The sequence below is a fragment of the Seriola aureovittata genome, chromosome 9, assembly GCF_021018895.1.
Source record: "Seriola aureovittata isolate HTS-2021-v1 ecotype China chromosome 9, ASM2101889v1, whole genome shotgun sequence".
Lineage (NCBI taxonomy): Eukaryota > Metazoa > Chordata > Actinopteri > Carangiformes > Carangidae > Seriola > Seriola aureovittata.
Window position 1 is genome coordinate 7,845,510 of NC_079372.1, and position 25,863 is coordinate 7,871,372.

The window sequence follows — 25,863 nt, forward strand, 5'->3', positions numbered from 1 at the left end:
GAAGATGCAACATTAGCCAAGCTAACTGGCTGCTGGCTGTAACTTCAAGCACCGTAGGACAGAGAGGACTTCAGATAATTACAGAGCGCAGTTGACCATGAAATTCAACCCACCTTGTTATTTAGTGACATTTGAATTATTGGAATTGCTCACAGGCTCGTCGGTTGAAAAGGCCAGTCTCCATCCAGTGTGTGTGTATCTGTGTGTTTATGTGTTTGAGCCATCGTGTGTGTGTGTGTGTGTGTGTGTGTGTGTGTGTGTGTGTGTGTTTTCTTGAACTTCTATTCTTGTGACAGCCGGTTTCAGTGGAAACATTTTTCACAAGGTGAGGTCATTTTGTCCATTCCATATTTTATCAAGGGGCCAGTTTACGGTCAGGGACTTAATTGAGTCACCAAAAGGTGCTTCTAAGGAGAGCTATACAAGAGCACAGAGGCATCAACAAGTGTGGGTGTACAGGTGTGTGTGTGTATACCGCATGCCACTGGTGTAGCTGGATGTCTAAATAACAATCACTAGCAATTTGTCATTTTGAAACAAGTCTGTAAAATTCATTGAGTGATTAATATGGTGTGTGCCGAAGTATTCATTTTCCATATAGTGCACATGTATACCCTTAACCAATCCGAGATCACCACATTTGTTGCAGTCTGTGTGTGAACTGCCCCTATTGATATTCTGGTGGACTGCATGTATCTGAGGAATAGGATCCCTGTTGACTCAATTAGGGCTGCATATTGTTCTGCAAAGCATTGAATAATGTGGGGACACAGACATTGACACCGTCTGAGTCTGAATATAAATGACCATGTAGTCGCACAAACGATCCTCCTCGGAGTTATGAGCTTTAGCATCGATGCCGGTGTCACATGTTACAGGGTTGACTGACACGCTTCAGGAAAGCGCTGAAAAATGTCAAACTGGATCAACTCGCAGCAAGGAATTACATAGACTATACAGTATGTTGTGGTGTAAAAGGCAGGGGATTGTGCGTAGGCTGCGTAAGCCTTCATAGAAATTTACTTTACGTGCAAAACCTGCTTCTCTTCATTGCAGACAGTGATGGCTCTGAGAGCTTTTCCACTGGAGCCCTTTTGTTTTGCTTTGCTTCCATGAGTAAACTTACATGTAGAGATGATTACCAGACTCTGTAGACACCCAGGCCCCCAGGAAAGAATGCAAACAAAAAATATCAAGCCCTGAGATATATTATAGCTCAATTTCTGCCAGCTGAAGAGATACAGCAAAATATTATTTGAGACCGTTTTTTATTGAAGCTTTCTGTCTGGTTGAATAAATATTGTCAGATTTGCTGGAGCCCACAGTCTCTATTACATCTGCTTTATAAGGTATATAGTTTCTATAAAAGATAGTATTTTACTGAATGTATGTGGGATCCAGTGGGTCCAGTGAGTAGAGGTCTTGGGTCCACTCGGTTCTGGGGAACCAAAACCCAACATGGGACCTGAGTAAAACGGGGTTCAAATCCACTTATTATCCAGATATTCAATTGGTCGGAAAATTATTATCTATCTATCTAGCGCTCAGTTGGGTACAGGATGTTTTATTGTTGAAACAGGCAGTGAAAAAAAATCTTTTAACTATTTTTATTAGTCTCTGAAACACATTAACAAATTATTTTTGAATTAGTTTCTATGACTTAACATTTTTTCATCATCAAATTGCTGCTCTTTACAACTGCGACTGCTTATTAATTGATGCCAATGTTCTCTCTCTAGGATTACTGCATTTTGGATCAGATCTAATTATCCTCGAGTCTGTTCAGATTAGGTCTCTCTTTTATGAAAATTGATTTATGCACATTGGGTTTTGGTGAGTTTTTCACCAGTCTATTTTGGATCACGTTAAACATTTTGGACTTGTGGAGACCTCTAGACAGCTGATGAAGTACATAATTGAGGTTGATAAAAATCCCAGAAGGAGTATTTAAAGTGGCTATATTTTTTTCTTCCCTCATGAGACTAAAAACAGAGCTAAACAGGAGGGGATATTGGACTTGAATTTGCCATGTGGCCAGAAACACAAGTCCAAATGAATGATAATGTTCCATAACTGCAGGAAGTGTAAATAACAAACTAATTGATAACAAGTTTTCCACATCAATTTTAAATGAGATATCACTTGTTAACAACTTGTTTCCACTGCCTCCAAGTGGTCAAAAAAAAAAAAAAAAAAATTTAAAAATAAAAAAAGGGGGGGGGGGGGGTTATTTTAGGTTTAGTTAAAGAGGTTGAAGGGGGCCCAAGGTAAGGGGCTCATGAATCCTTAGCTACGCCCCTGCTGGGATGTATCCCGTGGATAAAAGTTGCCTTTGATATGCCTAAAAAATTCAGCGGAGCTCACAAACCATATGAATGATTGTGTAGTTTATTCATTTTTTTCTCGGAGACGAAACGGGGTGGGGTGTATCATTTTCTTTATTTTCTTTATTTATTTTTTTCAGTGACTAACCCACTTTCTGCGCATTCTTTTGAGTGCTGATCGAGGTTTCCCATGAATGCAGTTTTAGTTCACAATCCGCCCTGCGGAGAGAGAGAGAGAGAGAGAGAGAGAGAGAGAGAGAGGGAGAGAGAGAAAGAGAGCGAGAGAGAGCGAGAGAGAGAGCGCTCCTCCTCCTCCTCCGTCTCTTCCCACCACTCATCCCAAAAAGCCAAGGTAAGACGGTCTTCACGGCGGAGTCCTCTCATCAATTGCCCCCCTCGCATAATGGAAACTGAATTCAAGCGGCTGTGGTACGTCTGTCTCCGGTACTTTTCCGCTTTCACCTCAACAGTAACGTTTGTCTAACGTGGCTGTTCCTCTTCGTGAAAATAACTTCTGCCCTGGCATTTTGTTGTTTTGTTTTTTTTCTTTCTTCCAGACACGCTTTCAGAAATAACCAAACCTACGACTTGTAACTAAAGTGCTCCGGAAGAAGGTCGCGTTTTGTAGATGGAGAATTTTGAATCGGTGAGTAGAAAGAGACTGTAGCGAAGATAAAGCTGCTAATGTATTTTGCTGCATTTAGTCACCAACCTGTTCGGCTAATTGTGTCGCTTTTGCTGATTCCGGTTTGAGGCTTAGGAGACAATATTTTTCTATCTAGAGTAGTTAAAAAAAAAAAGAAAAAAAAAAGCTTGTTTAGAATCGGGTTACATGTAACTAGAAGAATTTGATCTGAATAACCATAAACTAGTTTCATTAATCTAGAGTAAAATACAGATGCATCTGCAGTTGTCTGGTTGGAACTCAACAGGTTTTGAATCTCCTCTTGTATCTCTCTCTTAAGCAGATTATAACCCTGTAAATTTCCCTATTTATAGAAAAGAGCTTAGCAAAAATCTACCAATATAGACTGTTTTGAGGTGCAGTTTTTTGCTTGCCTGCCTTTTAATTTTTTAACTGTAAAATGCAGTGAACAGAGGTCTTGAGAAGACTGCTTCTTAACTGTAACTCAATAGAGGGGACCTGAGAAATATAGCCTTAAAGTAATTATAGGGAAGACGATGCTTATTGGAAATTGTAGGCAGCCCCTGTAATCACATTAAAGCTTACTATATCAAATAGAAATATATTTCATGTCGTGCTCTGGAAAGGTTTCTCAGTCTAAGTGTGATGTTCAATTTCATTTCTATTAAAGATACTTTTTTGCTGTCTCAGCTAGACTACCTTGTTAGAATCTGAGCTGTGTGGTTCGTCCATTACCTTTTCTCTCTAGTTCACCTTTTTCTCCTCCTATCACTTTCTTTAACTTCATCTTTTCTCTCCCACATCTTTAACATTCAATTATCTCAAATTCTCTTCCCCTTTTTTCCTGTTTTCTCATCGATTGCTCACACTCTCTTCCCATGTCCTGATCATAATAGCACTCCTGTGCTTCCTATCCTCACAAGCTCCCTCCCTCTCTTCCCTGTAGATGGTGACTGAGCTGAAGTCAAGCTGGTTGTGAAGGTGCTGGATTTGTTCTCCCCTACGCCCCAAGCCGGACACAGCATGGCGGCGGGAGTAGCAGCATGGCTTCCCTTTGCCCGGGCGGCAGCTATCGGCTGGATGCCTGTGGCCAATTTGCCCATGCCAGTGGCGCCCACTGAGAAGAGCAAGCGGCAGGATGAGCTAATCATTCTTAATGTCAGTGGACGGCGCTTCCAGACCTGGAGGAACACGCTGGACCGCTATCCAGACACCTTGCTGGGCAGCTCAGAGAAGGAGTTCTTCTACAACGAGGAGACTAAAGAGTACTTCTTTGACCGGGACCCTGACGTGTTCCGCAGTGTGCTTAACTTCTACCGCACTGGCAAGCTCCACTACCCACGCTATGAGTGCATCTCCTCCTATGATGAGGAGCTGGCTTTCTTTGGTATTGTCCCAGAGATCATTGGTGACTGCTGCTATGAAGAGTACAAGGACAGGAAGAGGGAGAACGCAGAGCGTCTGATGGATGACCAGGAGGACAACAAGGACGCCAAGCTACCCAACATGACCTTCAGGGAGACCATGTGGAGGGCCTTCGAGAACCCCCACACTTCCACCATGGCCCTTGTCTTCTACTACGTCACTGGCTTCTTCATTGCCGTCTCTGTCATCACCAATGTGGTGGAGACGGTTCCCTGTGGCACGGCGCCCAACCAGAAGGAAGTGCCGTGTGGTGAGCGGTACACCGTGGCCTTTTTCTGCATGGACACGGCCTGCGTTATGATCTTCACCGTGGAGTACCTGATGCGCTTGTTTGCTGCGCCCAGCCGCTACCGTTTCATGAGGTCCGTCATGAGCATCATTGATGTAGTGGCCATCTTGCCCTACTACATCGGCCTGGTGATGACTGATAACGAGGACGTGAGTGGCGCTTTCGTGACACTCCGTGTTTTCCGCGTGTTCCGTATATTTAAGTTCTCCCGTCACTCGCAGGGCCTGCGCATCCTGGGCTACACGCTGAAGAGCTGTGCCTCCGAGCTGGGCTTCCTGCTCTTCTCCCTCACTATGGCCATTATTATCTTTGCGACCGTTATGTTCTACGCAGAGAAGGGTTCAAGCTCCAGCAAATTCACCAGCATCCCAGCCTCCTTCTGGTACACCATCGTTACTATGACAACGCTCGGGTAAGAGCAGAGCAGACACCTCTTTTATCTGGTTGCAAGTGCTGTGTGCGCGCTGGTGAGTGTGTGTGTGTGTGTGTGTGTGTGTGTGTGTGTGTGTGTGTGTGTGTGTGTGTGCGCGCGTGCAAGTGCATGTTTGTGTGCGTGTGTGTATTTGCAGTTGAGTCTGTTATGTGTGAGTAAATGTTGGATTATGATTTGACTTGAATTGTGTGTCTGACTCCGTGGCCCAAAAACCTACAACTGCTTCAGAAGTCAGTGACACCCTTTCCAAGACATACTTTACAAACTTTACGCATAAGATAAGAGACTGCTTGTCTGAGAAATGGCTGTATTCTTCTGGAGGAAGAATAGCCATCCTGATGCTCTCTCTCAGTAATGGCTGCACCATTGTCTGCTCTTTACACATCACCTAAAATAGGGGCAGAGAGAGAGAGATAGAGAGAGAGACATAGGAGATTGTGGAGTAGAGAAAAGGAGAGAGTTGAAAGCATTTTAGTGAAACAAAAACATTGGAGAGAAAAGACAGAAACAGGAATGATCCAATTTCTTCGCCCTCTTACTTGCCCTGTGGTCAGTGGACATGCTCTTTCAGTTCACAGTGAACTGAAACAGTGACTTCGCATTTCGAGAGCCCTCCTCCTCCTTCACTCACTCTGTGAGTTACACTCGTGGCTGGCCTTGAAAATTAAGTGCCTCGTGGTACAGAGGCTCTGATGCAGAATATTGAAATGCTCTCAATTTTGAGAGGCAAGCGACTGGTGCAGTTATTTGTGTTTGAGTAACAGGCAGAGATAATTATTATTATTTACACGCAGTTTTAAAAGGCATACATGTTTCCATCACAGTGAATGCCTAATTAACCTGCCACCCAGGGCTCTTGTTCTTTCCTTTCACAGTCATGAGTTGGCTTTGCTAAAGTTTTACAAGAGGAACATGTGCAGTATTTTGATGCATTCATTTGTTTGTTACGCTTCCCAACCTGTTTTTCCTCATTTTTATATCATCATATATTTCCAGCAGTCGTCATTTTATGGTAGTGAGGGGACCCACAAACACATCATTCATTTCACACAGTGTACATATACACACTCACACACATGTTTGCCTTTTCTGGAGTTGTGAGGACACTTATTGACATAATGCATTCCCTAGCCCCCCCCCCAACCTCAACCATTATAAGGTACAAGTCTTAACCCTGAAGTTGTGAGGACCGGCCGAACAAAATGTCCTCACAATAATGGTTTCAAACAAAAATCACACACACACATGCACAGTGTTCTGTGAAGCAGCACTATTAGGCCTAATGGTAATGTGTTTTATGTGCGTCCCCTGTTGTGGATGTGTGAGTCAGACTGAGGCTGACAAATTGCAGCATCCTGCTAAATGTCAGAGTCATGGAGGCCATAAATGGCTGTGAGCTCATTGCTGTGACACACTTGGCACCCTGTCACCGTGCCCTGCCATTCACAACCTGCCCAGAAGATCTGGTGTTGAGCAGATGTTTGATTCTGGATCGATTGTTTGGTCTGTGGACAGATGACTAGCCGCTGCATTATGGGAAAATAGGAAGGCATTCTCTGCTCTGCTGTCTATTCATTTTGTGAACGCGCAGCAGCTCGCCTTGCTCTCCATGCTGGCCTGTACTCTCACACAGTAGCAGTCTCTTCCCACTGGAGTGAGACATGAGACACTAAACCAGTCTCCTGTTGCTTTTACAGTACGATTGTGGTAGAGGAGGGTTTGTGTACGTGTGTGTGTGTGTGTGTGTGTGTGTGTGTGTGTGTGTGTGTGTGTGTGTTAAGAGGGGGGTAGTTGTTGAGCTTGGCCTCATCAATAAAGCAGGGGCCAGAAGTGGGTGTCAGAGTGACTAATGATGTGGCCCACTGCATCTGCTGACTAATGTAAACCTGCTTGACATTCTGGTCTCTGCTCTTGGTTTACGTCATAAACACACACACACACACACACACACACACACACACACACACACAGACTAACCATACTAACATAGACCATGTCTGTCTTTATGCATTTGGGCATGTATACATGCGAAATGTTATAAGATCTTTTTTCAGGGTCGTCCTATTCCAACACTGACTGTGATTTCAGATTTTCAGATAACCTTTTTTCCCCTCTTTCATCCACCAACTTGCATTGGAACCTGTGGAAAAGTATCCTGACTGCTTTGCAGCAGTTTATACTCATCTGACTAAGTAAGATGAAAGCCAGTTCCCACACGACGATGTTTTCCTTGACTTCTTGTCCTCCTGTCTCTGTGCCTCAGGGCTTAGTTTTGTGCTGTTCAGAATGTGTTCTGCTTTGTTCTCCTCGTGGAGAATCTCATATCATCTGCACTCTCATATTTAATTTACTGCTAACTTCTGAGCTTTAGCCCCAGTATTTGTGCTGCACTCTGAGAAATACTATCTGTGATTTGATTTTTTGTGTGTGTGTGTGTGTGTGTGTGTGTGTGTGTGTGTGTGTGTGTGTGTGTGTGTGTGTGTGTGTGTGTGTGCGCGCGCGCATACAGTATGTATGTCAGTGCGGCTTTATACACACACATTTGTTGTTATTAGTGGTATGCACTACCTGTGCCACATACATGCTGCCGTGCCCGCTGTGGCTTTTTGAGTGTTCTGTTTTATCTGACAATAATCCGGCCTCAATCAGAATCCATAATCCCCCTTCAACAATGGGCAGTGAAAAAATACCAGGTGAATAGCTTTTTGGAGTGGAGCTCACCTTTTTCTTCCTGGAAATGGAAGTTGCTTTAATGACAACAGTATGTCAGAAGAGGAGAGGAAGAAATTAGGGATAAAGAAAAACACACAATAGGATATCTATTTATTGCATCCGACTTTTTAGTTATTTTCAAAAGCAGGTTGCAGCAAGACAGGATTACTAAGTACATATTTTGGTATAAACTGGCTTTGGTACAAACAAGATCAGAATCTAAAATCCTCAAAAAGTTTGCCCAAGGGCTGTGCTGCTTCTTATGACCAACTGGACAGAAAGAGGTTTACCCTCCAAGCAAGTTACCAAACCATCAACCAACACTGCCGCCCTTAGAGCCCTGTGCTCGCTCTATAGCAGGGCTAAACAGCTTAGCTCAAATCCTGCAAATGAGGGGCAGGCAGGCAGGCAGGCAGGCACACACACACACACACACACACACACACACACACACACACACACACACACACACACACACACAGAGTGGTGAGGCTTTAGCTAAATCAGAGACATTTAGGCAATAGGACCTGTGAGGGATTTTATTCCCTAGGTTGTTAAACAAATTGATTTTGACCTTTTGAGTGATAATAACTTAGGCCATTTGTCATATTTGGTTGAACCTATATTATAAACTGGTTGGGGATCATACAGAAAGGGTATTTATGCGTATTTGTGAGGGAGACGCAGCAACTGCTAAACCATAGCTTTTTCGTTACAGGTCCATCTAGATATTCATGTAGTTCACGCCTTTATTTTCATTGTGGAAGAGACACAAAAAAGCAAACTCAATTTGTTCCAGTGTGATCCCAGTACAGCAGTGCAGTTTGTAAAAATCTCCAACAAGACTCTTTTTTTTTATTACACTTATTCATCATGATCTGTTTAGACTAATTTTCTCATATCAGATTATGTTTAGTTGTGGGACCAAGTGCTTTAATAGCATATATGATAGTAAGTCTAAAGTTGAACCTCTAAATGTAGTAGAAAATGAATTTAATAAAAATCAGAAAAAAATTAATTTAAGATATTCAATATTTATTTTACATATTATGTATTTTGCCTCTAGCAATGAATCATAGTCAGTTGAATGAATTATGTTTGGAATTACCTAATGGTTTCATCATAACAACTAACATTAAAATGCTAATTCGGTCACATATGAGTTGGATACCTCTCTACCTGTATCTATATATAACTTTTTCATTGACTGCACCACTTGAGAAACTAATTTTCTCCATAAAGATAGTTGACCAAGCATTATATAATTACTAGGAGGAAATAAATTGCTCTTTTTTTTTTTTCCTATTTAACCCTGGCTATTCACCTCTTCACCAGTCTCTGCTGATTTTTGAAGGAGAATTTCATGTAATGAATGAAGATATGAACATATGATCTGCTTTTAGTCAGCAATATAGCGAGCCATTATGGCTAACGTAATTTATATACCACTACTGGCTGTGGGAGCTGTTACACTGTCAGCTTTTACACAACCACGGCCAAGACCTGTGAATCACTGCCTCCATCTCTGGTTTGTTGTGCAGTTTTGTTTCTGGTGTTGCGCTCATTCATGGATGTCCCCACTACTTGGAGAAACAGTCTGCAAATTGAGGCTTTGTAGGCAAGATTAAGATTGTTAACGTAATTCCCTGCGTAGCTTGTTAGCTGCCTAACTACGTCCATGGGAGAAAAAAAAAAAAAAGGCCACAGAAATGGTGACAGGCATGAATAAGATTCACGCAGCTGAACAGGTTGTTGTCCATCAACTTACAGAAATGACTAAACAGCTACTCAACTCATACAAGTTCTCCAGTTAACTGGTGATTTGTTACTGACTGGTTAGAGCTAAACAACAAGAAATCAGCTGATATCAAAACAATCATGCTGAATGAATGAAGCATAATGATACAAAATGTCGGTTCAGTATGGTTATCAGGCTAAGACCACCATTGGCTTTACCACAGCGTTTAGGTTATGTTTGGTATATGAAATGTATATTTGTTGTCTTTAACAGTGGCACGGGAATCATTCAAGTCGTTCTGAATAATAATCATAATAAAATGAAAGTTTAATAGCTGTTTTTTTTGCAAAATTCCACCTTCATTCTCTTTCAGAACATCATTGCCACTAATGCATGTAAAGCTTTATTATATAACTTGCTTTTGTTGTCTTGTAGTCACTTAACACGACTATAAACTGTTTGATGCAGTATATAGTAGATAGTAGTAGTATATTAGTATTTGAGCAACAAAAACAACCAGTTCCAGTGCTCTCTCTATTACACATAACAAAACATAACAGCCGTTCTCTGTGCATCTTGTCATCTTTGCAGTCTCATTAGGCTCTTCCAATTGATGAAGTATTGATGAGAGCTGGAGTGTTTGGTTGTGTTGTAGTCATTAGCATAGCCATGTCTGAGTATGATTAATATCCTTATCAAAGAGCAGCTTCTTTTGATGACTGCGCCTCCAAGATCAATGCACTGCTCTCTGTCTCCCAGACAACCACACAGGACCTCTCACGTACGCCGGTGTTGGCTGGTTGCATGTGTCTGTGGGTATTGGGGGGGGGGGTTCACTTGTGCCCATAAATGCTGTATATATGGTTGTGTGTGTCTGTTTAAAGTATATGTGCATCTCCACAACTCATTGTCAGCGGGCTCTGTTTTTATAGAGCGTTTATTCTGAAGCAAACAGCTTGTGTGAGAAACAATGATCAATGCAGATGAGCGGATATTGATTTGGGCAGTAGTGAGAAATGCGGCAGTCATTGTTAGTGCCACTAATTAGAATAGGTGATGAGAGTGTGACTGAAACATAGCACCTAAATGTGATGTTGCTGACCCCTTATCTGGGATTTCTGAGAACAGTTAAGGAAGTCATTCGCCCATGGTGATTTACGTCCAGGTCTGTTCGTAACCTTTTCCTTTTTAAGGTCAAGATTAGTGGTGAGCTGACCTGCTCTCATATCAATTAAGACCTTTTGGGAGTTTGCATAATGACAGGAGATCATGAGTTCATGACATGCATACACTGCAGGGGGTTGGCGTGTGAATGATTCATGGCTCTGTGTCGTCGTGGTTACTGTACGTGTGATTTTAAAAACATGCATCTTTCTGTTCATTAGAAATCATTAACTGAAGTATACGTTGAAACACAAATAGTCTATTCTGCGTGTACAGTCAGAGCTCTCCAGTGCATAGCCTGAACAAAATCACATTGTTTTTTTTTTTCTTTCAGTGTCCTCAATTTCTTCATTAAATCAAGATTAATTATTCATTAAAATAGTAAAAGTTATTATGCTGGGTTTTCAAGGGATTGATTCATGGAGTTGATATATGGAGATATTCTAGGCAACATCCACATTTACAGTCACAGCGTTTGGCAGGCTCTCTTATCAAAGGCATACTTCTTTTTTTTTTTTTTTTTTTTTAAGAAAGAATCGGATCACCCAGTGATTAGGTGATCGTAAGTACTTGAGACACTCGAGAATGTAATGATGTGAGCTAAACTAACCAGCTTAATCACATTGTATAGCATAGATTTCAGTTTGAATAGCCATGAGAGCCAGTTATTCTCTTTTACTATGTAGAAAATGCAAAACAAAATGTGAAGCGCTCAGTACTGTACGTTAGGGAACCATCCAACAGCAGCAAAAACTAATTACCACTAGAACTCAGTTACATGTGGCATTAACATGTGATCTGCAACTGGTTATCCTATGTGAATAAGGAAAAACAACTGCATAGACCCGTGGATGTGAGAGTCGTGTAGATGTCATTATCCAGGTAAAGATCCCATATTGATAACAGGTGGAAATGAGGCCTAGGAGACGTGGACTAGACCAGCTGTTTTAGGGTGTTGTCTGCACCCAGAAAATGATTTATTGCAGTATGTGTTATCGACTGTCAGATGTCCTGTGTATCCTGGAAATCCAGTGGAAATCGAGCACAGTACCATTAATGGACAGAGTCATGGGTCAAAGATTTCACTTCCCAACCATATTCTCCAGAGGCTTTCTCTGTGCTCTGTAAGTTTGTACAATCTTTTTACGACTTTGTATTTTTCTTTTTTTTTTTTTTGGTAATGGCACACAACCAAGGAAAGCTATGCTACAATAGACATTTGGCAGCTATCCAGCAAAGTCTGCTAACTTTAAATAACAACAGTTAAGAGACTGGAAAGGATTTGTAACTTAATTTTAATATATCTTGTCACGATTTGTGGGTTTGTCATGAATTATGGATAAATTACTTCACCATACCTAGACTGCCAGTGGTGGGGTGGAGCCTGACATTACAACACAACACTTACCAGATTATTCACATTTTTTTTCTTATTCCTTAAGAGGATAAAATCACATTTGTGTGTAATATGTTTATCCTCGCTCTTTTGGGCTGGAGAGTGAAAACCTGAAGGAGTGAAAGTGTATTAAAAAGCTTCAGTCATATCTAAAGTCACCTTTGGCCTTAAGACGGTCTCTATACAACACTGACCTCCAGTTGAACTCACTGATATCAAAATAATTCATTATGTTGGAGATACACAAATGCACACATACCCAGTAAAGCATTTATCAGAGAAAGTGAATCCCAACTTTGACATCGCAGCTGTTTATTCTACCTCAGTTTGTCTTCCTCACCCTCCCTCCCCTCCGCCTCAGTCTGCCTCTCAGAGTAAAGAGACGTAAGGAGACGATGTGCTCCATGCCACTGCTTCTCTTCTGGCCCTCTGACCCCCATCCCCCTTTCCAGTGGTTCTAAAGAAAAAGCAACAGAAAAGAGGTCACAAAATAGAAATGTCAGGCCATTTTCAACCCTCTCACCTTAGTTTCTCTCTCTCTCTCTCTCTCTCTCTCTCTCTCTCTCTCTCTCTCTCTCTCTCTCTCTCTCTCTCTCTCTCTCTCTCTCTCTCTCTCTCTCTCTCTCTCTCTCTCTCTCTCTCTCTCTCCCTCCCCCTCCCCCTCCGCCTCTGCCGTGGCTCTTGGGATGGGGATGTCAGTCAGCTTGCTCCAGCCTGGACTGTTGACAGAGATATTGATTGTTTCCAGATGGTTAATCCTATTGATTGGATTAACAATAGTCCACAAAGACTTTATATAATGATATGATACTGTGGCTAAGCTGTACATTTAGATTCATGCTAATTTTCTATCACAGTAAATTACATTATAAACAATTAGTAATCTTGCTGGAAATTCAATTGGTAATTAAGTAGGGAATGATTACCAAACAAGTAGAATAATATTATGCATGATATAGTAAACAATATTTTAAAGGTTTTTTTAAATCTAAAATAAGTTCATAAAATACTTGCACTTCAGTTTACCTCAGCCTAAAACATTTATCTCAATAATCAAACAGCGACTATCACTGAACCTTGTAGTATAACTTAGACTGATATCTGATACATACTTTTTTCTGCACCACTAGTGGTATGGATTTAAGATACCACAGTTTTGCGCTTTCATCCCTCTCGCAGTTTTGCTTTGTGGTATGTTGCAGTGATCATTACAGCCTCGCAGAGCTGCACGGCTGCAGACTTTTATTCTTGTTTTTTCTTTTGCTTCTTCTACCTCTTTCACTACCCCTAACCTTCTCTATGCGTTCTTTTTCTTGTTTTCATTCTGAACTGATGTGTATCCTGAGGCTGTTCATGTTTGTGTGCATGCCTACATTCAAGAGATGTTTACATTGTGTTTTTTCTCCTTGCGTCCCAGGCACATGTTCCGTTCTGTATGTCAGTTTACCTCGCTAAGGCAATTATGTGCTCCCACATTTTTGTTTTATTTCTGTTGCTGTTGAATTGTGACTATACTGGGGTTATAATACAGGCAGAAAATCACTAAAGTAATTTTTCAGGTCTGTGGTTTCTAGGCACACGGCAATAACTCACAGTATTTTCATGTTTCTGCTCATACCAGTGAATCTAACTTACAACCCTCCTCGATTATTGACTTGGACACTGTGCCCGGTGGTCAGACACATCAGAGCACAGGGGCAGATGTCGCTGTGTGTTTAAATCTAACACCTGTATCTCAATAAATAACTGAAAGCACAATGTGAGGTAGGCTCATCACATTTATGGGTTTGTTTGCCATTGACTGCTCTAGAGAACAAAAACAGAACTAAGAGTACACATTTCATCAGCATCAGCTGGTTGAATCAAGAAATAATTTAATAAACTTTCCTTCTATATTTTTGAATTTCAAATTATTGAATGCAGGCCGTGTACACTTGTTTATATGGATGTCACTGGAGTACAAACACATACATGCGACAAAGATGGTCCTATGCTCTTGATTGCAGATAGGGACTTTAACATATTATCATGTATCATATATGCTACATGGTTTTGCAGGTGTAAAGCAAATCTAAGTCTATAGCCATGCCAGCAGCTTTGTGATACTATATATTGGCATTGTTGTGTGATGTGCTGTCAAATGTTAACTTAAGCATGATGACAAGTGATCAACTTGGTCATATATCCCCTTTTTGGATAAATTGAAATTTCATGGCAATTCATCCAGTAGGAGTTGAGATTTGTCAGTCTGGACTAAAGTGGTGAACTGACTGACAGACCTACAGTGCCATCACCAGCCTCTCGTCATGCTCAATATGCTTAACACATTGCCAGTTTTTCCTCTTTCGATGATAGATTGGTCATATTATGTTTAGTAGCAGAAGCAGGAGTTGGGCATTAAAAGAAGCTGTTTTCATGCGCCTCTTTACCCCCTTTATCTGTCCTTGATTAAAGCAGCAGATGAAGAATGGTCCTTTTTTTTCAGCAGTTGAAAACTGGTCCAAGAACTTCAACATAAACCGATCAATAACCTCTTTTTAAAAAAAAAAATAAGACCAGATTAAACATGTCAGAAAGAAGGAATTTACTTGCTAGTAGAGTCTGTACCTGCTGCTTGTGTTTTTGTGTTTGAGGTCACACAAGTCAATACTGCACCCCAGTCTTCCTTCAAAACTCTGCCGCTGAAATGGTTCTTTTCAGCTCTTCCAGAATCCTGCTCAGGCTCCCCTGTTATGTTATTTCTATGTATTTTACCCTCTTTTCATGCAGAGATCTGGATGGTTGCCCATTTTTTGAAAAGAGATATCGAGCGCCAAGCCTTTCAAGCTTTTGCAAAATACATTTACCTTTCCACCTGTCAGCCAAAAGGGGGGGGGTTGTTGTGCCCAATGTGACTGTGAAGGGTAATTGACGGGGAGGGTCTTTCAGCCAGGTATTTCAAGCATGTGCTTTGTTTTGCCACCCCATTTTTTCTTCATTGACGAGCCATGCATACAAATGCTGCCCTGTCATAGGACATGGTGTCCTGACTAACTTCATCTCAACTAACTGGGCAAAAGTGATTGGAGTGATGCTCAAGGTGTTGAAGAAAAAAAAAAAAAAAAAACACATTATGCCAGACGTGTGAACATTTTATTATAGAACCTGTCTCTCCCTCTCTCCCCCCACGCCCTGCCTGTCTCTCTCTCTCGCTGTCCATCACAGCTGATTGCCTTCAGCTATGGTCCTTTGAAGCCCACTACACTGGTGCCCACTCCTCCAATTCAATTACCAGCATGCTCTCAGTGAGGAGCCTGGAAATGAGTCAGTGATTATCAGTTTCCAGGGTGTTTAGCAGCATCCTGAACAGCTGATGGCTGCTGCCCACTGAGTGGGTTTAAAGACACATGGTGAAACCAAACCCAGCACACCAAGCCCCGAAACCCTCTGATCATTTCCTGTAACATTCAGTCTTTTGTTTGTAATGCAAGGGGGATGGATGTGTCTGTACAAACATATTAAAGGCTGTAAGGTTTTGGCGATGTCTGTTTGATGGTCAGTCAGTCCAAAGCTTTGGTCCAGACTGAAATACCTCAACAACTATCATGAGGATTGCCATGACATTGTGGTCCCCATAGCATGACACCTTTGGACTTTGGTTATGGACTTTTTTTTGTACCAAAGAAGTGCAAACAGCACCCCCATGCCAAAGTATAGGCTCACAGAGCCACAGGCATGGCTGTGGACCCTTATTGTCCACAAGAACAGTGAAACTAAGTGCACACCATCATACCGTCATTGCAATATCACTAGTTAATTTCCAACCGGTGACTTTCATCTGCCTTGCTCTCCTCGTGTTTCTTGTCCGTCTCTGCTGTCAGCTGCCAGATAAAAGGACAAATGGCCAAAGAATCAGTGACACAAAACAAGGTGCTCTTGCTGCAAATTGTGAAGAAAGTGCAAACAAGGTGCTGATTATACACCAATGACTTGAAGTAATTACAAAATTAACAATTAAACACAATTGCATTGCAATTTTATATTTTAAGCAATATAACCGCTAGCTCCTCTTTGGCATGATTGCATTGCATAGTATAAATAAAAGCTGATTCAGGTGGTCGATTTCGCCATTGTTTAGTAATGCATTATTGTAGTCATGTTATTAGAGCGGCCGATGATTTAGTTGGCTGGGAGAAAAAAACAGAATGTAAACAATTATGGATTAGATGGTATTGTGTCCACTGGCCAGACATGCTCATTACTGAGTGAATAATGGGGGCTGAAGTGAATGTGAGTGATAGTTCTCCATATATGTAGGCCAAGTTATAGAAATAAATCGCCTCTCATTTCCCTGTAGAGAATGTGATAAACGCTGTCTGAATGACTCTGATTAATCTTCCAAGATTCACAGCCAAGGCTTTTGAACAGGTAGACGTCATTGTTCCACTTTTTTCTTTTTTTGTTTTTGGTTCACTCACTCTCGCCTTGACATACATGCATGCTCACTCACAAACACACACACACACACACACACACACACACACACACACTTTCTCTCTTTGTGTACGTCTTTCTGGGCGTACTGTTATTCATAAACTGTGTTCTGTGCTGATTATCCAGGGTGACAAAAGGAATTGTTCTGCTACACTAAATCTGTGGGGATTAATGCTCGTCTCTGGAGCTGTTCCCTCTGCTTTAGTGTGAGCGTGCGTGTGCGTGCTTGTGTGTGTATGTGTGTGTGTGTGGGTTGTCTTCTCCTCTCGTCATCTTTACTCTACACCCTGACAGGTTTCTCCGAGGATGATCTTACTGGATTTCCTGTCATGACATTTGTTTCACTGCAGTTTAAAAAAAACGAAAAAAAGAAAAAGACTCTCTTAATGGTTCAACATTGTGCCCAATACTGATGATACAATATTGGATTTCTCTACTGTGTATTGTCATTGAAGTGTCGGTGCGTGGACGTAGGACGTGTCCTTCATAAAGCTAGGAATCAACTTTTTTTTATCCAGATGTCTTTGTGGGATTACCCGTGCTGAGGGATTAATCCTGCCATGTGCCATCTGACAGCACCAAGCACTGGGAAGAGCATAAAAGTCAAGTCATGGACTAACACCATTAATAGATTTCAGTAAGCCTTTTTTCCCTTCAAGGGTTGACTGGTGGCAATATTAATTCAATTTCCCAACCCCTCTCGTGAGTAACCCGTCTTCTACCTCTTTGCTCTGTGGAGGAGCGAGGCCATGGTCCACTGCCGCTCAATAAGAAGTCTCCTCAAAGGATTCTCGCCAGGCTCATTTCACAGGAGACAATCTGCATTATGTTTTAATCTTATTAGCATTGAATTAACACCACATCAATGACCTGCTCAAAACAGAGAGCTTATGAGTTCATCCAGTTTTTCAGCTGATATGCAAAACAGATTTAGAAACACTTCTCAAGGCGAGGAAACCGTTGAAGCTGTCAGCTGACCGTGAGTAACAAATCATGCTGAATGCACCATAAGGAAACCACTTTAGCTGTTAAGGGGAGATGGTCCATAACCTTGGTATCGTATACGTGAATAATACACTTCAATCTTACGCATGAGGCACAATCGAACACGTACGCAGTGTGAGCAAATTGATTTTGTTTCTCTGCAGAGGCTTGGTGGATAGGACATAACCTCACCCTCCACATGCAGTGTGTAATATAGAAGGTGTCTCCTGAAAATAGGATCCTGGTAAATGTATTCGGGATCGGCAGTTTGAGTGTGAGGAGAGGGGTTTGTAACATTCAGTTTTTATCTCAAAAGTAATTTGTGTTTACAGGGGTCATAGCATGAAATAAATCAACTGAAACTTCATTGAGAATCTAATCTGAAGAAGAGTCTGTTTACTCAAACTCAAAACCTAATTTTACCTTCTTTTTTTTTTTTTTTTTTGTCCCAGTATCTTTTTAAAGCGGTGTTGTTAATTTTGTACCATAAATCACTTTTAGTTGAGTTGTCAGTTGTAATGATGAATGGCAAGAAATGTAATTTTGCAAGGAAAAGAATCTCAGTTGCATATGTAATCTTAAATGCAATCTCGCTTTATCGGTCAGCTCTCTTATCTCGTCGCTTTCTCCGTTTCTCTTTATAACACATTGGATCCCAACTCACCTCTCTCTCTCTCTCTCTCTCTCTCTCTCTCTCTCTCTCTCTCTCTCTCTCTCCACCTACAGACTAATGTTGATGTTGTGGAAACTATTTCTTTGGACTTCATTATGTTTGTAACAGTGGAACATTTCCTTACCAACGTATGCATTGCAATGGCATACGGTCCATGAGAAGCCTGCATATACTCTCATATACTGTCTCCCTTCCTCCCTCTCTCTTTCTTATATATATATATATATTTATACACACACACACACACACACAGACGATGACTTTGAACCTGCATTACTGCACTGCATAGGCGCAACATCCACTCAAACCACATAATTTATCCGTTTGCGCTCCACGCTCAATAGCCTTGGGCACATGTAGACACGCAGCAGGGGAATCTCATCTCCCCAGCATGTTTGTGAGGTGAAAGAGAAAATTATCTGCCGTTCATTATTAACACTATAATATTGAGGGATGATGTGCGGAGGGATGAAGCATACGGACATATAAGCCCCACAGGTCGGATCTTGGTTTCTGTGAAACATATAAAAATGCATGGGAACAACTGGTGCGTAACTTAATCACATTTCTCAGGGGGGTGACACATTTCAGAGAGTATTCTTGATAGTAAGTGGAAAAAACACTCAGTCGAGCCTGCACTTCAATAAAGTTAGTAAAGGAAATTTCCCTTTGCTGCTCTGCTAGAATGAGAATGAACTCTATGTCTTTCTAAAGGGACTTTCTGCTGATAACACACAGAAAGGGAAAGCAGTACCCAATGTTTGGTAACATTTTTCTTTAAGCTGCTGATGATATCACACACCACAGAGCTCCAGAGGCATGAAGACATTGTTTCTGTGTTGCTTGTGCTCTAGCTGTTCCACAGCAATGCTGTCACTCTTTATGCCTCCCTGCAGGCGACAGCCGCGGCCGAAGGCATTATGTTTTCCGTTTGTGCGTCCGTCCGTCCCATTCTCGCAATCAAGATGTCTCAAAGGAAGGTCTTGAGGGAATTTCTTCAAATTCGGCACAAACATTCACTTAGACTCAAGGATGACCTGATTAGAATTTGGAGGTCAAAGGGTCAAGGGGACTGTGACCTACATAAAACATATCTTTGGCCATAACTCGAGAATTCATGATAAAATGCACCTAATGCGCTTAAGTCTATGCTACATATATTATAATAGTCTGGACAGACATTGGTTGCTAGAATGAGAATGACCTGAACGTCTTTCTAAAGGAACTCTCTGCTGATAACACACAGTAAGGGAAGGCAGTGTCCTGTGTGTTTGGTAACATTTTTCTTGAAGCTGTTGATGATTTCTGGACTTCACTGTGACCAGTGGAAATAGTCAAAGTACTACCACTGCTATTGAGTTGTCTTTCTTTTGTTTTTTTTTTAAGAAAGGTTAATATACATACATAATATTAAACGTATTGATGGCACAAGCTCTTCAGGATGTCCACTGTTGAACAATTCCATTTTTTCCTGCAGAAATAAAGACTTACTTCTCATTTAAACTTCTTTAAATGGGCCATCTTTGCTTATAAAAGATACCAGCAGACTATTTCACACAGTCCTTTATCCTAATATGTTGGAATTGGCTTTTGAGTTTTTAGGTAATATTATCCATTATAATAATAAAAACACTAATAACGTGATGACATAGAAAATGGGGGAATAAACAGTGTTTCCGTTTACTACCATTTTCTTCACGCTGATCACACCACTTCTTGGAGATTTAAAAAAAAAAACCAAGAATGCCACAAAATTGCAGCAAGTTAAGTGTTTTTGTAAACTAACTCAGGTGGAGTGGATAACAACATTTCATTCTGCTTTTGCATTACCGAGAAATACTTATCAGAAATAGAAAAAGGAAAAACCCTCTTCTGACCACTTTCCCACTTACTTGAGTGGGAAATACTATCGCTGTATTTACAGTTTACACAGCAATCTGCTTCCCTCTCCTATATATAAATAAAAAAAATAAAATAAAAAAAAACCCTCAGCATTCAGAGTGAGTTTTCTGCATGACTAAAACACCAGAGCCATCCTGGGGGATTTATCTATGCAATCCAGGTTTCTATCCACTCACATTACCAGTGTGGCTAATCGGTGTTGGACAGTGATGATAGCAGCGGCCCTAATGGGTGGATATAGATCAGAGTGCAGTGATGGATGTCATGGTCAAGTGCTTTGGACCATAATGAATGTTCCCAGGCCAGGTGGACCAGGCTGGCAGCAGGTGGATGCAAATGGAGCAACAGTTTTCCAATAGCTCCCCTCGGCCGGGCGCATGGAGACCTGTCGCACCTCTGGACGCTCTCCCTCCTCTGTCTCCATTAGTTCTGTTTACTCAGGTGGTATTTATGAGCTGCATGTTTGTATGTGCTATGAAGTCGGGAGCAAATTGTGGAAGAGAGAAGAGGAATTTAGAGGCTGATAGACACAACAGAGACAACACGCATCACAGAGCTCCAGAGGCATGAAGACATTGTTTCTGTGTTGCTTGTGCTCTAGCTGTTCCATAGCAGAGCTGTGACTCTTTATGCCTCCCTGCAGGCGACAGCCGCGGCCGAAGGCACTTTGTTTTCCGTTTGTTCGGCCGTCCGTCCCATTCTCATGAGCACAATGTCTCAGTAAGGCCTTGAGGGAATTTATTCAAACATTCACTGAGACTCAAGAATGAACTGATTACAATTTGGAGGTCAAAGGTCAAGGTGATTGTGACCTCTTTGGTCATAACTCGAGAATTCATACGCTAATTATGATAAAAATGCACCTAATACCCTTTATTAAATTCTGTCAAAGTCTTCCCTACGTATTTTATAAGAGTCCGGACAGACATTGGTTGTAGACTGCGACTTGTCTGGTTGGTGGAGGCATACAACCGTGAAGTAGAAATTCTAGCAAACAGATGCAGATGATGCCTGTGCTGCTATAATTGGAACAAGTTAGATTGTGAATTGCACATTTCAGCTTTCACTTCTTTCTTTTTTTTCCTGTTTCTTTCCCACAGCATTTACAAACAGCCAGAGCGGAGGTTACACTTTCCTTCAGGACTGAAGTGTTCGATGTCGTGTTTCTTCACACTGCTCAAACTCACTGATGATAAGTTTGAGCAGTGAGCAGTGTAGCCTGTATTTCTAAGTGCTATAGGAAGGCAAAAGGATCTGCTTGACAACGTTTTAACCTCTCATCCGATAGGCTTCTTCAGTCCTGCTGGCTTCATATAGAACCTGCTTAGATGAGGATGAAGAGTGCGATCTGTCAGCCATCAAATGAGGAGAGAGACGCTGAAGCAGAGAGAACAAAGATGGTCAGGGAGTAAACTAAAGTTTTAAATAAGACAGGAAAGTGGTTGTCTGTTTGTCTGTATATATGTGTGCGTGTGTGCGTGCATGTGTGTGTGTCCATCTGTGTGTGTTTTTCATTTCCCTGTAGAGACAGCTCTTAGTCGTAAACTTGGCCTGTGCTCCAGACTCCAGCCGTGAGGTCATTGATGTGTGTTCTATACAGGAGGCATGCTGGGAAACAGATTTGAGCCAGGCCCCATGGACAAGCAGACTGATTTGAAGAACCTGGCCAAGTGCTTTTAGAAATTCACAGATGGCTGCTATCGAGGGCTTTACCGTTCCAAATGTGTGTGCTGTACCTGCATGTTTGCATACGAGTACCTGTGTCTGTGTGCGCATGTATACGGCCATTCATATGTGTGTGTGTGTGTGTGTGTGTGTATGCATGCAAAGATCAAGGGAGAGAAGCAGAAAGTGGCTAAGTATCTTCTGCGGATTCTGCAGAAATGTGGGCTGTTTCAAGATTGAGGGGGAAAAAAAAAAAAAAGGTGTGTTATGGACTTGCAGAGGTGTGTTGGCCTAACTATTCAAATTGATGCATGCCATCACAGACAATCAAATAGTCTGTGTTTGTCCTAAAATATCAAATGATGTGTGTGTTGCCTCACAGAGAAGCTCCTTTTTTTATCTCAATTTTATTGTATTTGTTTAGATCTCCCACTTTATAACCAGGTAGAACAAAACAGCTGGAAAATCCTCCTTTTCTTTCACCTGTGCTCGTGAGTCTGCAACCATTATTGTTGTGCTCCAAGGTTTGGTTACTGCTATGCTATTTTTAGTTTCCTTGGTCATGATTACCACACACCCCCCAACCAGCCACTGATGTGGAGACTACATAAATGAGCAAAACACAACTGCAGTGATTATATTAGTGGTCTGCAACTGAGCCGAACCAGACCCAAGGGTGTTGACATAATCAGTGTGGATCGAGACCTGTTTTCACATCCATGCTGAGAGTTCATACCTAAAATGTGAATATTGCAGTTTTCTGTCACATTAACAGTGCAGGATGGCAATGCCGGTCTGCCAGTCGCTTGGTTGGTCCACCGCTTTGGTCCTGAGAGAAATAGCTCTGCAGCTATTGGATGGATTGTCACTAAATCTGGTACAGACAATCGTTCATTAACTAAGAGGATGAATCCTAATCATGAGCCCTGGCTTTTCCCCTCGCGCCACCACAAAGTTCACATCTGTGGTTATTAGAGAAATGTTTCGACAACTGCTGGAAGGTTCGCCATGAAATATACTACAGACATTCATGTCCCTCTCAAGGTGAATTGCAATAACTTTTAATGATCCCATGATGCCATCAGATCAAAATTTCACTTTGTCCAGTACTTTGGTTTATCACCAAATACCTGCAAGAATTTATGGCATTCCCATCACCCTCAGCTGTACTTTGTGTTTAGTGTTAGCATTGTTAGTGTTAGCTGACGTTGGCATTCAGCTCCACAGACTATTAGTCTTGTTCTTTGATGTCACTGCTGTGAATATTAAAATTGAAATGATACAGTAGCTTCAATGCATACTGATAATCCTGTAATGAACAATGCTGACCCTGACAGTCAAGCTCAAGTTTTGTTGTTTGTGCATGCCCCCCCCCCCCCTCCAGAGAACGATTCACAGAAATGGAGACAGAAAAGGGACAAGAGACAGTCTCCGTTTGAGACAGATGCAATTATGATTAGACCAGAGTCAGAGGACGGCGCAATTCATCAGGCCATTTATGAGAGGATGATCAGATAAATGCTTTAGTAAGTGGAGGCCAGTCACTGAACAGGGTGATGGATGTGATAGCAGTATAATCCAATAAGTGATTGTGGTCCCTGCACTGCAGCATTACAAATATAGATATATTGCAGAATGGGAAGCCACATTTAAAATTGTGTGGTAATTTGTCCACAGTAGACCTGACTTTCTCTGTGCCATCACTCATAATAGCGTTTTACCTCTGGGCCAATTTATTGTGTTGAGCATGGTGTTTGAGAAATGGTCTGGATCTGTTACTGTTGGGATGTTTTGGTATTGCTCCACGATCTGGATTTATTGATTGATGTCACTTAATCTATCTGTTGTGTGTGTGTGTGTGTGTGTGTGTGTGTGTGTGTGTGTGTGTCTGTATATTTTCCTCCAAAGCCCAATCATCTTGGGATTAAGGAGTGATTGAATGTCTTTATAGATGTAATCCTGATTTCATCATGATATGATTTTATTTTCTTTCTATAGTGCACTCTATTTAATTTCTGCACATTCAATTTATAGGGCTTTATGGAGGCTTTCTGCACCTCTGCCTCCTGTCAGGGAAAGAAAATATAGGGATCAACAGTTATCTTAACTCATCTGAAAAATGGATTGTAATTATATTAGTTACAGTGGCTTTATCTACACAGAAATGCTATTTAATTATACCAGACAAGGTTCGTACTCCGGTGTTGACTTTGGAATGTGAAATTGCACAGAATCTGTGTATCATATCCTGCCAATGCCTCTCTTACTCTGTGGTTTGAACACCTATTGGCATATATCACACATGCATGCTAAAAATAGAAACCATTCACACTCTCATCATCAGCCCCTCCTTCTCCTCCACCTCCCCTCCCTCTCCATTATCTCCCCTTTCTCAACACATCTCTCTCCTTCTGTCTCCTCCTCACCCACCACCATCACCTCACAGTCATACAGCACAACACTCACAACATGCTTAGAGGCACAGTCACACACATGCTGGTGCACAAAAGCACACACGACAAAGTGTGATTTTTCTTTTTCTTTTTTTTTTCTTTTTTTTTTTTTAGCCTGCATATTTTTAAACATGTCATCTGCTGCTCGAATGTTTGTGTTTCCGTGGTAACCCTAGGCTGTAAATGAGAATTATGTGATCAGGACATAATTATAACACACACATACACATTCAGAGCAGCGGCAGCTGCAGCAGAGAATCCCACCTAAGAGGATCAGTGGTACAGTGTTAAGATCCCTCTCCTCCATTTGCAGTGTATCTTAATCCCAAATTCGCTTCAAAAAATGCGTCTCCATCTGTTTCTTTATCGCTCTCTATGTCTTTCTCTGTTCACCCACTCCCACTTTCTCTCTCTTGTAACCACAGCTGTATGTGTTTAATTACTGAGGTGACCTGATAAAACGGTGTTAAAACAGCGTGGTTCTCTCTCTCCTTATTCCTCCCCCTCTCTCTCCTCTCCAACAGCAAAGAGAAGTCAATCAAACTGTTCTTCATTCTACGCAGCGCATCTGGGTGATACACAGTGATTCACTTGCTGTGCCCCCCTGCATCACACACCTGTCGTGGCTCTAATTGAACAGTGCGACTGTTTATCACGATCAGATTGTCATCCACTTGGCTGTATATGACGACGCCTTGGTGTAACGCAGGCGGGAACCAGCTGTTACCCCGAATAGCTCTTGGTTTTCAGGTGGTCCATTTGTCAGCGTTTGGTTGAGCTTTAGGTTGGTGTATGTGTGAGACAAATTGGACGTCTCCTCTTTGGTCCATTAGTTCGGAGCTTCCTATTTGTCTTCTTCGTATCTTTGTCTTGGGCCTCTCTCCTCTGTGTCTTTATAAAGAAGTGTATGCGCGTGTTTATGTGTGTGACTGCCTCCCTACAGGCTCCTCTCTGCTGATGATTGCACTGGCCATTTCCCTCTGAGGCTCCCCCCAGATGACAAATTCACACATCCGTTATCAGCCACCTCTTTTCCACAAAATCAATAGTCTCTCCTCAGTTTTCTCTGCATATATAGGATGGTGGTGCTGCAGTTTCTTTTCACAGCAAGCCACACAGAAAAAAACATGTAAACCTTAAAACCTTTTGCTGAACACCAGTCACGTCATCCACAAAAAAAAAAAAACACAATGACGCTCTAATGCTCTAATCTAGTTTGCTAACATTAGCCACCATGAGCTATTACCAAGTGAAACTGTAGCTGCAAAAAAAAAAAAAAAAAAACCTTCAGGTATTGAATTAAACAAGCATGAGTTTCATTGCTAATAGATTGAACATTTTATTTGCGACAACATTCAACATTTTATTTTTCGGGAATGTGTTATTTCTTTTTTCCAAAATTACAGTTATTCTTACAGACATTACATTACATTACATTACATTACCTGAAGCAGTTCAGCAGCCAGACCCTTTACAGCAGCAGGTCAAGGCAGAAGAGTCCAATATCTGAATAATACCACAGCTGAATGAAAACACCTGCCACACATACGCATGAGTTTATACCTTCATTATTATGAAGATAATAG

At 41.5% G+C, this 25,863-nt stretch overlaps 1 protein-coding gene across 4 annotated transcripts in view; it reads left to right on the forward strand.

The window, feature by feature from the left end:
- The first annotated feature begins 2,301 nt into the window (after nucleotides 1-2,301).
- Nucleotides 2,302-25,863, forward strand: part of kcnd3 (potassium voltage-gated channel, Shal-related subfamily, member 3) — a 98,031-nt gene continuing 74,469 nt past the window's right edge. Inside the window, exons 1-3 of one of the 4 annotated variants that reach the window (XM_056384082.1) lie at nucleotides 2,303-2,768; nucleotides 2,882-2,970; nucleotides 3,917-5,096. In XM_056384082.1, coding sequence (XP_056240057.1) covers nucleotides 3,994-5,096 — 1,103 coding nt within the window. In that variant the 5' untranslated portion in view covers nucleotides 2,303-2,768; nucleotides 2,882-2,970; nucleotides 3,917-3,993. Of the gene's footprint in view, nucleotides 2,971-3,916; nucleotides 5,097-25,863 lie in introns of all 4 variants that reach the window. The other 3 variants (XM_056384081.1, XM_056384083.1, XM_056384084.1) reach the window with 3 other exon arrangements.